The 15,337-nt window shown below is 38.8% G+C and overlaps 1 protein-coding gene across 19 annotated transcripts in view; it reads right to left on the bottom strand.

The window, feature by feature from the left end:
• SCMH1 (Scm polycomb group protein homolog 1) overlaps positions 1-15,337 on the bottom strand; it is a 200,242-nt gene that overhangs the window by 35,159 nt on the left and 149,746 nt on the right. For 18 of the 19 annotated variants that reach the window (XM_057546802.1, XM_057546798.1, XM_057546793.1 and 15 more), the window contains 2 exons: positions 7,890-8,122; positions 3,916-4,042 (listed from right to left, as the gene is read on the bottom strand). The exons of the other annotated variant lie outside the window; for it this stretch is intronic. In XM_057546802.1, the coding sequence (XP_057402785.1) occupies positions 3,916-4,042; positions 7,890-8,122 (360 nt within the window). The remainder of the gene's footprint in view (positions 1-3,915; positions 4,043-7,889; positions 8,123-15,337) is intronic. 19 annotated transcript variants of the gene reach the window in all.

A 15,337-nucleotide genomic window follows, 5' to 3' on the forward strand; every position in this document is an offset into this window, starting at 1 on the left:
TTTACCCAAAGGAAGTGAAAACTTATGTCCACGCTAAAACCTGCACAGGAATGTTTATAGCAGCTTAATTCATAGTTGCCAAAACTTGGAAACAACCAAGATGTCCTTCAGTAGGTGAACGGATAAATAAACTATTGGTATAGCCAGACAATGGTATGTTGTTATTCAGCACTAAAAAAAACCAAACAAACAAACAAAAAAGAACTATCAAGCCATGAAAAGGCACAGAGGAAATTTAAATGTATATTACTAAGTGAAAAGGCCAATCTGAAAAGACTACATACTGAATGATTTCAACTTTATGACATTCTGGAAAAGGCAAAATTATAAAGACAGTAAAAAGGTCAGTGGTTGCCAGAGATTAGTAGGGAGGAAAGAATGAATAGGCAGAGCACAAAGGATTTTTAGGGCAGTTAAACTATTTTGTAGGATCCTATAATGGTGGATACATGTCATTATATATTTGTCAAAATCCATAAAAAGTACACCACCAAGAGAGAACTCTAAGGTAAACTACGGACCTTGGGTGATAATGATGTGTCAGTGCAGGTTCATCAATTGAAACAAACATACCGCTCGGGGTGGGGGGATGTTGGTAATGGAGAAGGCTGTGCATGTGTGGGAGCAGGGGGTATACGGGAAAGCTCTGTACCTCCTGTACTTAAAAAAAACCAGTCTAGTAAAAAGTTCAGAAAACAAAAAAGAGTTCTTCATAGCAGATGCAAACATCCAAGAGTGGGTAAGCAGAGTGTAAGCCTTTCCTAAATGTATGTGACCAAATTCCTAAATGTATGTAAAATCCCTTTATGCAGAGCATTTTGCAGGACTGGTTTTCTACCAAATACCCTTTGGAAAATGCCACTAGAGTAATAAATAATGATACTTTTACAAGCAAAATGCCAGGAACAAGAAACTCAATACAAAGTTTAGAGGACAGAGTTGAGGAAAGCGTGAAGAAAGTTGAGCAAAAAGACAAAGAGAATAGGAATAAGAATAAAGAGGGTCAAGAATATAGAGGACGACTTCAGGAGGTTCAACATCTGAATAACATGTATGCCAGGAAGACTGAATAGAGAAAAAGTGGGAGAAAATCACTGATGAATTTAAGAAAGTTTCAAGAAATCAAATAATGGAATAGGCACACTATGTGTCCACATGGTAGGTAAAAATACATCCTAGGTGAAATTTCAGAATAATGGGGATGAAGAGAAGCTTCAAAGGGAATAAACAGGTTTCACACAAAACTAAAGATATAAATTTAAGAAAGATTACATGGGAAAATAAAGATGTGGGAAGGAGCAAACTGGGGATAACACATAAGAGAGGTGAAGAGGTTGTCAAGGAACTCAGAAGGCTCCAGGAGAGATTTCTTTTAGAGTTTGAAATGGATAGAATATAAAACGTGCTTGAACATAAAGAAAGATGTATATGGCAGTAAGAGAGTTTTAAGGTTGAGTTAATAAGTATATAGCAAAATAAACACATAACAAAGAAATCAAGATTTACTCTAAAACAAAATTTTGTACAATAAAGGAAAAGTAATCATAGTACTCTATGGTTCAGTTGAGAATAGCCTATAACAAGTTACAATACAAATTAATGAATTTCAATCTAATCAAAATTATAATATCATAGTATTAAGATAGGGAAGTATGTGTGGGTGGGTAACGGGCAAGGAGATGAAGAGTTAAATCCTGGGTTGCCAAAAAAAAAGAAAAGGAAGAGGTAGAGTGTGTTGTCAGTTGAAAATGCCTCAAGCTAAAAAAAAAAAAAAAAAGCAATATAAACATTCCACTTACATATATGGAGATAAATAAAAGAATCAGCTAAATTAAAAGTGATTGCCTTTGGTGAGAAGTAAATGACAGGGGCATAGAGGGGACTGTTCGTCTTGTTTTTGTAATAATTCTTGTAGGCCTATTGTTCCTTTAAACTATTAGCATGTATATAACTCTGATCAAAATAACTCTTAAAAAGTGTTGTGCAGTTAAAAAAAACCCGAAAGGTTGGTAATAAAGGATATAGTGTAGCACACAGCTTTCAATCTATGATAGCTTTAAAAAAAATTAATTAATTAATTAATTTTTGGCTGCATTGGGTCTTTGTGGCTGCACGTGGGCCTTCTCTAGTTGCGGCGAGCGGGGGCTACTCTTCATTGCAGTGCATGGGCTTCTCATTGCAGTGGCTTTTCTTGTTGCGGAGCATGGGCTCTAGGCGCGCAGGCTCAGTAGTTGTGGCTCATGAGCTCTACAGCGCAGGCTCAGTAGTTGTGGCGCACGGGATTAGTTGCTCCCCGGCATGTGGGATCTTCCCGGACCAGGGCTCAAACCCATGTCTCCTGCCTTGGCAGGCAGATTCTTAACCACTGCGTCACCAGGGAAGTCCCTAGCTTTTATTGTTAACATTTGAAGGGTCTATAAAGGTAACTTGGACTAATCGTATCATCGTATAGGTGTGGAAACTGAGGCTCAGAAAAGGAAGTGACATTAAGGTCACACAGAAAGAGCAAAGGTCCAGTTGGGATGGTGAAACAGTGATCAGTCAAGACTGTGATAGCCTGGCCAAGAACAGGAAACAGGGATACAAAGTCAAGTTGTCACTTTTCCTAGGCTATGAGATTCAGACCAAGGGAGGGACTGCCAGCTTCGTGACTGCCAGAAGAGATGGTCTACATCATTTAAACCGAATAGTGAGGCACAGTCATGAAGCTCCCACTGCTATGAATCTTCTAGGTTTTGTTGAAAAGGCATCCAGGCGCCTAAGTGATATTTAGAATGATATGGAGTAAACCAAGAAGGTACACAGGCATCTAGGGGGCATGTCATGAGGCTGGAAAATGTAATCAGTATCTTCACCAAGGTGTTCATCTATCTTTACTTCCTCATCCACGGAGCTTAGGGGCAAAGCTCCTAAGCTTTGTTCACTGATCTAATGACACTTTTGGACTAAGCAAACCCAGTAACTAACTGGGGCTAGATGCATAAGATACATTTGGAGAAATCACATGATAGTACCCTGACTAGAGCTGGACATAAACACCACCTGCAGGCTCTGTTGTTTTCCAAAGGTTATTTGGGGAGGAAACTATGGCTGGCCTTCCCTTCAAGTGCTAACATTCTAGGATTTGGGTGGAGACAAATTCAACTCCTAAGAAAACGACTACCCTAACTTCCATGGGGATCATTCCAATTGCTTAGACTTCCCTAAGAAGATGGAGTATCTGCGGAGTAACAAAAGTAAGGTTTCACACATGTATCTTAATTTACACATAAAAAATGAGTATTGTTCTTTTTAGTTACCCCACAGGGAGGCTGTATATCTATGTTTATCTATTCTAAAGGGGTAGCTCTTTCAGAGTTTCCTCCATATATAGTTTATGAAATGGGAACAGATACGCACAACCCAGGTGGTTACGCACCCACTTTAGTCACCAGATTTTGCTTTGAATCAAACATGCACTGAAATACTTTCACAGCACCAAGATTTGCCACCATCAATGACGTTAAAGAAAAACAGAGCAGTGTCATACATATATGAGTGGTGGCAGAATTATTATAGTGCTGGAAGGGTTCTGGAAGGGATCACTAAAGAGGGAGCACCCCAAACTGGAAAGGATGGGTATAATTACAAACTGGGCCAGGGAGCTCCTGGTGCTGGCCCCATGTCCACCCCACCCCCATGCCCCAGATCCCCAACACTGAGTTCACAGAACATCTACCCAAGTTTCTTTGATTGTTTTGACAGAATGGAGGTTTCTCTGAAGTTATTTCAAATGTCAAAGTTAAAAAAAATTTTTTTTAAGATTCTATTTAGATTTATAAATGGATAGGGGGCTAATTATTGGTGCAGTAAAAGAGAAAGTATAGACACTGGGGCCTGGGGCTTGTTGCAGCTAATACTGTGATCTGTTCTTACCTGTGGGGGCCTGCATGGCTGAGCTGGGGATGGTGGCAGCATCTTGGGGTACAGTGCTGGTATCCGGTTCAGGGGTGCTGGTTGTTGGTGAGGTGGGTGGTGGGTTCAGCAAAGTCCGAGGTTTCCTCTGTCAAAATGGATGGGGAAAAGTTTCTACCCATGATAGGTAACTTGTCTTCTCATTCCTCTATTCTTAGTACTTAATTCACCCATGAAACTGAAATACATTTGTGGATGGGACTGTTTTACAGTTGATATATAGCTGATATATAGTTGATTTTTTTACAGTTGATATATAGTTGATTTACAATGTTGTGTTAGTTTCTGGTGTTCAGCAAAGTGATTCAGTTATATATTTACATATATGTATTCTTTTTCAGTTTCTTTTCCATTACAGGTTATTACAAGATATTGAATATAGTTCCCTGTGCTATACAGTAGGACCTTGCTGTTTACCTAACTTATATATAGTAGTGTGTATCTGGTAATCTCAAGCTCCTAATATACCTCTCCCTGCACTTCCCCTTTTGGTAACCATAGTTTGTTTTCTATGTCTGTGTGTCTGTTTCCTAAAAGTGTTACAAATAAGTTCATTTGTAACACTTTCAGATTCCACCTATAAGTGATATCATATGATATATATTTTTTCCACACAGCATCTTGCCCAAAGCTGCAAATACAGTAGATGTTTAATAAATATGTATAAGATTCTGGGCTTCTGTATAGCCACAGCTTAATTCACTATCTTTTCTACTGTATTCAATATTATCATCTGAAGTCCAGGTTCTTTATTAGTTAGACAGAAAAAAGCAAAAAAGGAAAAAAAATGCTGTGGCTTAAGTCTACTTTGACATTAGTTTGTTTTACTGTGTTGAAAAATGGAAACGTCCCTTCCCCTAACTCCACAAACTACTTTTCCCTGCCTACCTCTTCAGCTTATTACCTGTCATTTCTTATCTTAAACCTTATACTCCAGTAATCTCTAACTATAGTAGTTCTCTCAAAACCTGCAGTTTTACCTGGTCCCTGCCTATACAGTAATAAACCATCCCTTTTGCCTGGAATACCCTTTCTTTCTTTTTTTTTTTTTTTTAACCTTATAAATATCTGTTTATCCAGGAAGCTTTTCTGGATAAGCTTTACTGTCTCTTTTGTGCTATTTCTGTACTTTGTATTGTTGCATTTATCACAGTGTATTGTCAGTATATATTTACATACTGATGTCCCCTATTAGCCTGGTGCTCCTTGAGGGTCTGATTCTGTTTACCATTCCTACATGGTACTTGGCATATGATAAGTGTCAATAAATGTCTTTCAATGAAGCATATAGAATACCAATAATGGGGGAAGTAATAAAAATGATTTGAGAAGAATCTAGTATCTCCTCTATGCTGGTCCAGGCAGTCTCTGGGGGACAGAGATCTCAGAAGCCTTTTTTCAAGAAGCAGTTTTTTAAAAGCCTTTCTGAGTGCAAGGAAAACATAACCATTTCTGAGATCCAGAAATCCCTTCTTACTAAATGTCACATGTAGGGTCCACTCTGGGAGCTGTATAAACCTGACTGACTTCTAGGATGGCTCTGCTTGTGAAAGCAGTCATGCAAACTCTTACAGAACATTCAAAGCACACACAGGATATGGATGTTTCCTCTCATTTTTTGATATTGCCACAAGTAAAAATCCAAATAAGCAATGAGTCAGGGAAGAAAGGAAATACCAGTTCAACTTCATTGAGTTGGTGGTAGGACTTCATGGGGTCCCTGAAGAAACAAACCTGGTGAGTTAGGTTCCCAAATATTGTAGAAAAAAAGCAGAAAGATGTAAAGCTTTATTACTATTTGAGATAGGTGCATTTACATGTATTATATCTATTCATATATTAACGCAACTCCATTTTATTGGTGAGAAGACTGGGGCTCATAGCCTTACTCAAAGCTTTCCCAAAGTCACACAGGTGGTAACAATTGGAGATGAGATATAAATCTAAGCTTGTCTGGCTTCAAAGCCTATGCTCTTGTCACAAGACCACTTTGCTTCAAAAATGAACATGAGGGTTATATCATGGGTTAAGTGAAGGCATATACACTTACAGGAATAGGCAAAAGGACAGGAAAGGGAAGTAGGGAGTCAAATGCCATGCCATAAAGTACAGTATTAGATGAGAATTACTGCTATCAAGAGGACTGGAAAGAAAGAGGACTTTGGCTACTATGTTTAGAACTTCCTGAGAAAGCAGAGCTGAGGCAATCAGAGAATCATAGTTCTTAGGTTTTGAAGGATCTTAAAGGTTACTTAATCCAACTATCCATCTAACACTTCTACTTTCCACTCCTTGAAAACATCCCTCCCAATAGTCATCTGGTACCTGATGAAATATCTCTAGTGATGGGAGATTACTACTTGCATTTTGAAATAGATTTAACTGTTCCTTTTATGTTGAGACAAAGCCTGTCTGCTTAAGTTTCTGCTCATTGGTTCTGGTTCTGTCTTTGGAACCTCAGAGACAAGTTTTCTCTGTTTTTAATCTGTCAAGGTGCCTTCACATCGTCAAAAGCATGACTTCCCTGGCCTTGGAATCTTTAGAGCCTTCAGCATCTCCTCCACAACATGAGAATGAGAAGACCGCAATGGAGACAAAAATGAACCCCTGGGTTTGGGGTTAGTGGTAATAGATCAGGAGCATTATGTGTTACATAAGAAGGATTAGGATGTGACATCAAGAATTCAATACCAATAAATAAGAGATAATCTCAGTTGGAACATCATCACTAAAATCCATCCATGCATCCATCCATGCATGCATACATCCATCCATCTTGCATATACTGAACATTTCCCAAGAGATTGAGATATAGGGCATTGCAGAAGAAAAAGAGAAAAAAAGACTAGATTCCTGACCTTGAAGAGCTTATATTCTAGAAGGACTGAGGTCAGCTGGAGCTAATAAACAAAACAAACCCAACCAACCAACCAAACCTAGGGAGGAACTTATGAAATTGGAATGGAAAGCCTAGGGAGAACTGGATATCATTTCTACACTGGAACTCAGGTAGTCTAGTTTGGGAGGGAGTTGCAGAGAAATTCCCTGATAGTTAAGAAGTGAGTGGAGAAAGAAGGTGATGCCAAAGGAAGCCCTAGAGAAGCAGCTGAGTAAGTTTCATATCAGTGGTTTCCCTAGGAAAGATACGTATGGAGAACTGGTCATGACTAAAAAGGTGATACTTTCAGTAACAGTGCTCAGTGAAGCTCGACCCAGCAGTCTTTTCCTACACCAGAGGTAAGTGTTAACCTCCCTCAGGAAATGTGAGAGAGTGAATATGTGGTAGGGCAGCAGTGACCTTAGAACTAGAAGATCTGGAGACCCATCTCTGTAGCCTTTGCTATTTATTAGCTATGTGACCACAGGGAAGTCATTTCACATCTTTAAGTCTCAATTTACTTGACTATTTAATAACATTAACACTACTCATCTCCAAGGGTTTTGTGAAGATCATGTGATATGTAGTGGTGCCAGGTACAGAGCCTGATACTTAGTAAATATTCAATAATTTTCTTTCTTTCTTCTTCTTCTTCTTTTTTTTTTTTTTTTTTAAAGAAGGTACAGGGACAGAAAACTAAATACATTTACAGAGTCAGTTTTCTCTTTCTGTTCACATACCTGGGCATCCACTCTGGGTAGGTTACAAACAATTAGGAGCAGGGCCTTCCATCTATGGAAGATACTAGACCAGAATTCCCATGAATGTAACTTTCAAAGTAAAAATTTGTTTCTTATCCATACTATCTTATCTCTAACATTACCAACTCCCAGGTAAGTAGCTAAAGTAGGGATGACAATATAGGAGATTCTTCTTAAAAGCATATACAAGGTGGAGAATAGGGCCAGACACATCCCTTTCTAAGATGTATGGATATGGATGAGTTACCCCTTTATAACCATTTATCCCTTGCTGGCAAACCCACATTTTTACCTACCTTACTGCCAGGTTTGGGACCCCTCTTCTTTGGGAATTTCAAAGGTTCAGCTGACTTGGATGGGGTAGAGATGGGATGGGGTATTAGGGGCTTGGGTGTCCGGCCCCGCTTCTTTCCTGGTTTACGCCCCCTCTGCCCTGGTTGATGATCCAAGGCAGTTTTGGTGTTGCTGTGGATGCTGGGCTTCTCAGTGTTCGCCTCGGATGCAGGATAGGGATTCTTTGGAATCACAACTGCAAGAAAAAGACTCATTCTAACACCCCCTCTTCCCACTTGCATTCCCATCCCAGCCAGAGGGAAAAAAAGGCTTGCTACTTCTGCTTGGATAGTTTTATCCCAGGAAGCTAGTTTCTTGGCATCTGACCTAAATGTTAGAAAATCTCAGAGGAGAATTGAATTTTGATCGGCCAGAATTGGAAGTTTTAATTATTTCTGGCAGATGCAGAAAAAATCAAACTGTTCTCCCCAAGGAATCTAGTTAAAGCATATAAACACAGGCTCAGAGATGGAATGGATCTTACCTACAATCTTTTCCTGCTAAGAATGAAGATCTGAGGCTCAGAAGAGGAAATGATGCCTTCCCTACGTTACACAGTGAGTTGGGATAAGGACTTATGTTTTGAAACTGGGCCCTGACAACCAAATCAGGGATTTTCTATATCAATCTACTTAAAGTTTTAGTGTGATTATTGCAGTGAGGAGTAGTGAAACACATGGAAATATATACATCTGATAGCATATTTCCTTACCTTAAAAATCTTTGCTCCATATTACCTTTAAGGTAAAGTCCAAATTCTTTATTCTGATATCCAAAGACTTTTGTGACTCTGCCTCTGCCTTGCTCTCCAGTTATGTCTGATGTCATTTCCTATCACCCACTCCCATGTTCTAGCTCCTCTGTTTTCTGAACACCAATTCGTTCATATATGTTGAGTTCTCTATTCTTCCTGGTCCGACGTACATCAGTACTCAGTTTTCAACACACAGCTCCAGGGCCACTTCCTTACTGAGGCCTTGTCTGACTATGTCCCAACTCCATCAGTACTCCACTTACTCCAAAACATTCTGTAGGGCTTCCCTGGAGGCGCAGTGGTTGAGAATCTGCCTGCCAATGCAGGGGACACAGGTTCGAGCCCTGGTCTGGGAAGATCCCACAGGCCGCGGAGCGGCTGGGCCCGTGAGCCACAATTACTGAGCCTGCGTGTCTGCAGCCTGTGCTCCGCAACAGGAGAGCCTGCGATAGTGAGAGGCCCGCGCACCGCGATGAAGAGTGGCCCCCACTTGCCACAACTAGAGAAAGCCCTCGCACAGAAACGAAGACCCAACACAGCCATAAATAAATAAATAAATAAATTTAAAAAAAAACCAAAAAAAAACATTCTGTAGACACCTATGTTAGAGTACTTTCAGTTTTACTCCAATCATTCTCCTTAATTGAGAATTTTTCATGGTAAGGGGTATCTAATTCATTCCACAAAGTTATTAAGCACTTACTACAGGTTATGCACTAATCTAAGCACTGGGGTAGAACAGTGAACATAACAGACATAGTTTCCACTCTCATGGAGCTTACCTCCTAGTTGGGGGAGACAGAAAATAGGCAAATAAGTATACAGTATAACGTTAGGTAAGTGCTATGATTAAAACTAAAGCAAGGTAAGGAGACAGAGGGGTGAGGAAAGTCCTCTTTGAGGAGGTGACATTTGTACAGAGCTCCCAAATGAAATAAAGGCAAAGCCCTATGAAGATCTGAGGAAGATCCAAGTAGAGGGTATATAACAAGTGCAAAAATTCTGAGATGGAAACATGTTAATATGTTTGAGAAATGGAAAGGAGGTCAGTATAGCTGGAATTGAGTGAGCAAAGGGGAGAGTGGTGGGAGATAAGGTTAGAAAGGGAGTAGCAATAAGATTGTGTGGGATTTTGTAGACCATGAAAATGAATCCAAACTTATTTTAAGTCTAAAGGGAAGCCACTGGAGGGTTTTGAGCAGGGTGTGACTGGGTGTACTTAAAAGGAACACTCTGCCTGTTCTGGGAGGGGACAAGAGTAGAACTAGGGAGACAAGTTAATAAACTAATTACAGTGGGTAGGTAGAAGATGGTATTTCTTGTGCTTCCAGGTAGGATGTAATAGATCCTGACAGTGTAACATTGCTGATGCAACAACTAGAAAAAGTCAGATAAATTATTTTTAAAAGACATTGCATTGTTGTAAAAATCATGAGGATGAGATGAACTGGAATTCCAGACCTGGGTGGAGAGGGTTCCTGAAGTAGCTGACACTGTTTTCTTTCCTGAGGACATCTGCCAAATCTGGGCATGAATTGACAGTCAGGCTTGGCCTGTGCAGAGAAGCTCCACTGGAGGAAAGAAAAATCAGAGAGGCTCTGTGACAGATTGGAACTTGAGGAGTTCCATCTGTGTGGCCAGTTTTTCCCAAGGGACATTTGCTGAGGTCTGAGCCTACACATTGGAGCTGCAAAGCTAGGCTGAGAGCTTCTAAAAGGCAGAGTGAAAACTGCTATAATCTTGTGATTTCAGGAGACAAGGTTCCACTGGAAGGAGGAGGTCTACCTCTAGCACAGCTGATCTCCTCTTCAAGATAAATGCCATTATTTTGAAATTGTAAGGACTGAAAGGTCAAAGAACCAAGCCCCAAACCTCTCAAGGGTAGGACAATCTCTTGCAGTTTTTCAGGACTATGACGATGGAGACCCATTAGGTTCTCAGTCGAGAGCCCAAGAGGGCCCAGGTGCAAGGAACAGGGATATGAACCATAGGTACAATTCAGATCTGACCTAGCTCAATCCATGATTAGACTGAGGGGATCAGGCCCTTATCCTATTAGCCTAAAGGAAAGAGGAAAGGAAGAATTCTTTCTGATGGAAAATATCAGCTGGAGTCTCAACAGTTCTTTTATATAAAATATCCAGTGTGTGTGCGTGCACGTGCGTGTGTGTATGTATGTACACATGATATAAAAAGAGGCAGAACAATGTGACTGGTAATCAAGAAAAATACAGACAATAGAAGACTCATGTATGATCCAGATAATGAAACAGACTTTAAGATAACCATAATTAATATGGTTTTAAAAAGTAGAGAAAAAGATGAACAAAATGTAAGAAAAGATAAGTAATACTCACAGAAAACTGGAACCTATATAAAAAATTAAATGGGCACACTAGAATAAAAGATACAATATTAAAAATTAAGAACTCATTGGATAGATTTAAGGGCAGACAAGACCCAGCAGAAGAATTACTGAATTTGAAGAAAAATCAATAGAAAACATGCAAAATGAAGCAAAAATACAGAAAAAACAGGTTAGAGCATTAGAGACATGTGGACACAGTCAGTAGATCCAAAATATGAGTAACTATAATCCCAGTGAGAGAAGACAGAGAGAATGAGGTAAAAGCAATATTTGAAGACTAATGATAAAAGAGCTCAGCAATCCACAAGCAGCAAAAATACAAAAAATAAAAAACAAAAAATACCCCCCAAATATACCAAAACACATCACTGTTAAACAGCTGAAAATAAAATACATAAAATACAAGTGAAATGAAAGACAAAGATAAATTTTTAAAAGCAGTTAGAGAGAAAAGGATTACTCTTACAGAAGCAATTGACTTTTTAATAGAAACTATGAAAGTAAGAAGCGATAGTTTTAAATGATAGTTTTCAAGGGCTAAAATATATAAATTGCCAACCTAGAGTTCTATGCTCAGTGAAAATATCCTTCAAAAAAGAAGGTGAAATAGTATGGAAACAATCTAAGTGCCTATCAACAGATGAATAGACAAAGAAGATGTGGTATATATATATATATATATATATATATATATATATATATACATACACACACATATATATATATGTGTGTATATATATATATGTATATATATATATATACATAAATATATATATATATAGAACAGAATACTACTCAGCCATAAAAAAGTGAAATTTTTGCCATTTGCAGCAACATGGATAGACATGAAGAGCATTATGCTAAGTGAAATAAGTCAGACAAAGAAAGACAAATACTGTATGATATCACTTATATGTGGAATCTAAAAAATACAACAATCTAGTGAATAATACAAAAAAAAGAAGCAGACTCACAGATATAGAGAAAAAACTAGTGATTACCAGTAAGGGAGGGGAGGGGCAATATAGGGGTAGGGGGAAGAAACAGGGTTACCATGCAATTATAAAAAATCATCTGTGTGAAACTTTTGAAAATTGTAAAGCACTACAGAATTTAAAGAATCTTTCATTCAATTAAAATTTTTTAAAAAAATGAAGGTGAAATAACTGTTTCAGAAAAATCAAACCTGAGAGAATTTGTCACTAACAGACCTAAACTACAGGAAATAAAAATGAAGTTCTTCAGGATGAAGGAAAGTAATCCCAGATGGAAAAAATACAACTGCAGGAAGGAAGGAAGAACATAAGAAAGGGTAAGTATGTGGACAGATACAAGAGAATATTGACAATTTAGAAAAAGAATTTTAAAAATGGCTTGTAGGGTTTATAATATATGTATAGTTGACCCTTGAAAAACATGGGTTTGAACGTGTGTGTATCCACTTGTATGCGGATTTTTTTCAATAAACATGTACTACAGTACTGCATAATCCACAGTTGGTTAAATCCATGGATGTGGAACCACGGATAAGGAGGGCTGACTGTGAAGTTACACACAGATTTGACTGTACAAGGGGGTGGTGCCCCTAATCTGTGCATCATTCAAAGGTCAACTGTATTAGTAAATTATATGAAAGCAACAGCACAAAGGATGGAAGTGGGAGGGTAAATGGAGCCAAAATTTGCTAAGAACTTTGCATTATTTGGGGAGTGGCTAGAGTGCTTATTTAAGATAAACTTTAATAAGTTCAGGATGTATAATTCTAACTAGTTAAAAAATTATAACAAGAATGTATCAGTAAAAGCTAAGGAGAGAGGAATGGAATAATAAAACACACTCGATTAATCCAAAAGAAGGCAAGACAGGAGGAACAAAGAAATGAGGAAGAACTTAGGCAAAGAGAAAACAAAAAGCAAAATGCAAAATGGTAGACTTAAACCCAAATAAATAATTACGTTAAATACAAGTGGTTTGAATAAAACAATAAGAAAAACTTAACATACAAAACCAAAGCCCCCCCCCCGAACCTGATTATATCTGTTTATAAGATGGCATTGAAATAAGAAAATGTAAAATATGACGACACAGGAAGGTAAAAAACAAACAGATGGAAAAATATACACCCTGTGAACATTAACCAAAGAAAGTGCAAGTGGCTATATTAATATCAGACAAGACAGTCCTAATACAAGAAGTATGACTAGACTAAAAGGGACACTTCCTCAAGAGAAAACAGTCAATTCATATCACCAAAACAAAAAGGCAGTCTACTGAATGGGAGAAGATACTTGCAAATGATATATCCAATAAGGGGTTAACATCCAAAATATACAAATAACTCATACAACTCAACATCAAAAAAACAACCCAATTAACAAATGGGCAGAGGACCTGAATAGATATTTTTCCAAAGAAATATCACATGACAAGATGCTCAACATCACTAATCATCAGGGCAATGCAAATCAAAACCACAATGAGATACCACCCACATTTGTCAGAATGGCTATTACCCATAAGAGAACAAATAACAGGTGTTGGCAAGGATGTGGAGAAAAGAGAACCCTCATTCACTGTTGGTGGGAATGTAAATTGGTGCAGCCACTATGGAAAACAGCATGGAGGTTCTTCAAAAAATTAAAAATAGAACTGCCATATGATCCAGTAATTTCACTTCTGGGTATTTACCCAAAGAAAACAAACACACTAATTCTAAAGGCATATGCACACCAATGTTCACTGTATTATTGTTTACAGTAGACAAGCTATGGAAGCAACCTAAGTGTCCACTGACAGATGAATGGCTAAAGAAAATGTGGTATATACATGCAATGGAATATTTACTCAGCCATAAAAAAAAAAATGAAGGGCTTCCCTGGTGGTGCAGTGGTTGGGAGTCTGCCTGCCAGTGCAGGGGACGCAGGTTCGGGCCCTGGTCTGGGAGGATCCCGCATGCCGCGGAGCGACTCGGCCCGTGAGCCACAGTTGCTGAGCCTGCGCGTCTGGAGCCTGTGCTCGGCAACGGGAGGCTGCGGTGGTGGGAGGCCCGCGCACCGCGGTGAAGAGTGGCCCCCGCACCGCGATGAGGAGTGGCCCCCGCTTGCTACAGCTGGAGAAAGCCCTCGCACAGAAACGAAGACCCAACACAGCCATACATACATACATACATACATACATAAAAAAAGAATGTGGGGCTTCCCTGGTGGCGCAGTGGTTGAGAATCTGCCTGCTAATGCAGGAGACACGGGTTCGAGCCCTGGTCTGGGAAGATCCCACATGCCACGGAGCAGCTGGGCCCGTGAGCCACAGCTGCTGAGCCTGCGCGTCTGGAGCCTGTGCCCCGCAACGGGAGGGGCCGCGATAGTGAAAGGCCCGCGCACCGCAATGAAGAGCAGTCCCCGCACCGCGATGAAGAGTGGCCCCCACTTGCCGCAACTAGAGAAAGCCCTCGCACGAACCGAAGACCCAGCACAGCCAAAAAAAAAAAAAAATTAAATGAATAAAAAAAAAAGAATGTAAGCAGACAAGAATAGCATTAAAAAAAAAATGAAGTCTTGCCATTTGTGACAACATAGATCAATCTAGAAGGTATTATGCTAAGCGAAATAAATCAGACAGAGAAAGACAAATACTGTATGATCTCACTTATATGTGGACTCTAAACAAAACAAACAAAAGAAAACAAAAACAGACTCATAGATGCAGAGAGCAAACTAGTGACTGAGAGATGGGAGGGCAGCGGAGGGTGTGGCAAAACAGGTGAAGGGGCTTAAGAGGCACAAAACTTCAGTTATAAAATAAGCCACAGGGATGTCACACACGCATAAGAAATATGGTCAATAATGCTGTAATAACTTTGTATGAGGAAAGATGGTGGCTAGACTTATCATGGTGATAGTTTCCTAATGTATGCAAATGTTAAATCACCATGTAGTTCACCTGAAATTAACATAATATTATACATCAACTATATTTCAATTAAAAAAAACTCCAGTTAAAGTGGAAATGAAACGAATTAAAATTACTTATAAATAAATGATAATTATAGCAAAAAATAGTCAATTCAAAAGGAAGCTATAATAACAAATTTATATGTACCTAATAACACAAAATATAAAAGCAAAAGTTTAAATAACTAAAAGCAGAAACAGAAAAATCCATAATTATGAGGTGGATATTTTAACACATTTCTCTCAGTAATTGATAAGTCAAGAATGTGAAAAAAAAATCAAGAAGGATAGAAAATATTTGATAACACAATTAACCAACTAATAACATAAATAACTAAT

Source organism: Balaenoptera acutorostrata, chromosome 1 (assembly GCF_949987535.1).
Source record: "Balaenoptera acutorostrata chromosome 1, mBalAcu1.1, whole genome shotgun sequence".
Lineage (NCBI taxonomy): Eukaryota > Metazoa > Chordata > Mammalia > Artiodactyla > Balaenopteridae > Balaenoptera > Balaenoptera acutorostrata.